At 44.6% G+C, this 1349-nt stretch overlaps 1 protein-coding gene across 1 annotated transcript in view; it reads right to left on the reverse strand.

The window, feature by feature from the left end:
• Positions 1–1027, reverse strand: part of LOC104962113 (trichohyalin-like) — a gene marked incomplete at its 3' end in the record, with an annotated part of 3372 nt that extends 2345 nt beyond the window's left edge. The window contains exon 1 of the mRNA XM_010790511.1: positions 712–1027. Coding sequence (XP_010788813.1) covers positions 712–876 — 165 coding nt within the window. The remainder of the gene's footprint in view (positions 1–711) is intronic.
• Between the last annotated feature and the right edge of the window lie 322 nt (positions 1028–1349).

The raw sequence follows: 1349 nt of genomic DNA on the forward strand, positions 1-1349 counted from the left end.
AAAACACCTGGCGCCGGCTTATAGTCCAGCTGCGGCTTGATATATGTACACATCAGTTCAATTTAGCTGCTGCGGCGGGTTTATATTCCAGGTGCGCCTTATAGTCAAAATTACGGTATTTAATTAAACAAACTCTCAACAACGGCCCACAGACATAAATAAACCAGCGACTGTATTCGCCATGACACAGACAGTCTGTGGTTTGTACTTGTTTAACTTTTGTCTAGTTTCTGAACAGATATGTGGAGCTGTGAGCTCTGAGGGCTAACAGCTAACGGCTGATGTTGGTTTTGTGTTTCTCATTGAAGATGACGTCACGGCTCCGCTTACACTGCGTTACTATAGTTACTGCCCCAGCTACTACACTGTAATGGAAACGCAGCATAAAGTGAGCCTGGCCTAACGAGGCCTAACGAGGCCTAGCCACACCGAGCGAGGCCGGGTAGTGGAAATGCGCCATATGTGAGAAATTGAGCCGCAACAGGTTGATTTTCAGGTTAAACTTGAAAAAGATCACACTTTGTAGCCCACCTGCTGCTGGCTGGCTTTCGGAGTTGTTTTACTTTGTTCATTAAACATCTTAAACTTTAGTACAGACAAAGTACTAAGCCTAGTCTAAGCCTCTCTAGCCTCATGATTTAGTATGAATTCGAGCCACAAAAGGTTGAATTACAGATTAAAACTTCACAAAGATCTCACTGTTTGACCCACCTGCTGCTCGCTGGTTTCCAGACTAGACGTCTTCTCTCTGACTTCCTGTTGGAGTGTTTCTCTTTCCTCCATTAGTCGTCTCACCTCCTTCCTCTCCTCCTCCAGGCGAATCTCAGCCTCCTGTCCAACTCTTCTTTCTCTACAGAGAGAAGCAACGACCTCCATCCTTTGTTGACTCTCTTCTGAGAGCTCTGCCACGGCCTTTTCCTTCGCTGTCCTCTCAGATTCTAGGAGTTTCTCGTTGACTGCTCTCTCCTTCTGTAAAGACGCCAGAGCCTCCTCTCTTCCTTTCCTCTCCTCCTCACAGGCAGCCAACACATTCTTGGTGAGAGGAGAATTCAATCATTAGTATATTAATGTTTTAACAGCTTTAAAGAGTCCCTATTCTGCTGATGTTCAGGTGTATATCAGTATGTAGTGTCTCTACTTTAAAGAGTCCTCTCCTGCTGATGTTCAGGTGTATATCAGTATGTAGTGTCTCTACTTTAAAGAGTCCTCTCCTGCTGATGTTCAGGTGTATATCAGTATGTAGTGTCTCTACTTTAAAGAGTCCTCTCCTGCTGATGTTCAGGTGTATATCAGTATGTAGTGTCTCTACTTTAAAGAGTCCTCTCCTGCTGATGTTCAGGTGTATTTCA

This window comes from Notothenia coriiceps, unplaced genomic scaffold (assembly GCF_000735185.1).
Source record: "Notothenia coriiceps isolate Sejong01 unplaced genomic scaffold, NC01 NC01_scaffold00034375, whole genome shotgun sequence".
Taxonomy (NCBI): Eukaryota; Metazoa; Chordata; class Actinopteri; order Perciformes; family Nototheniidae; genus Notothenia; species Notothenia coriiceps.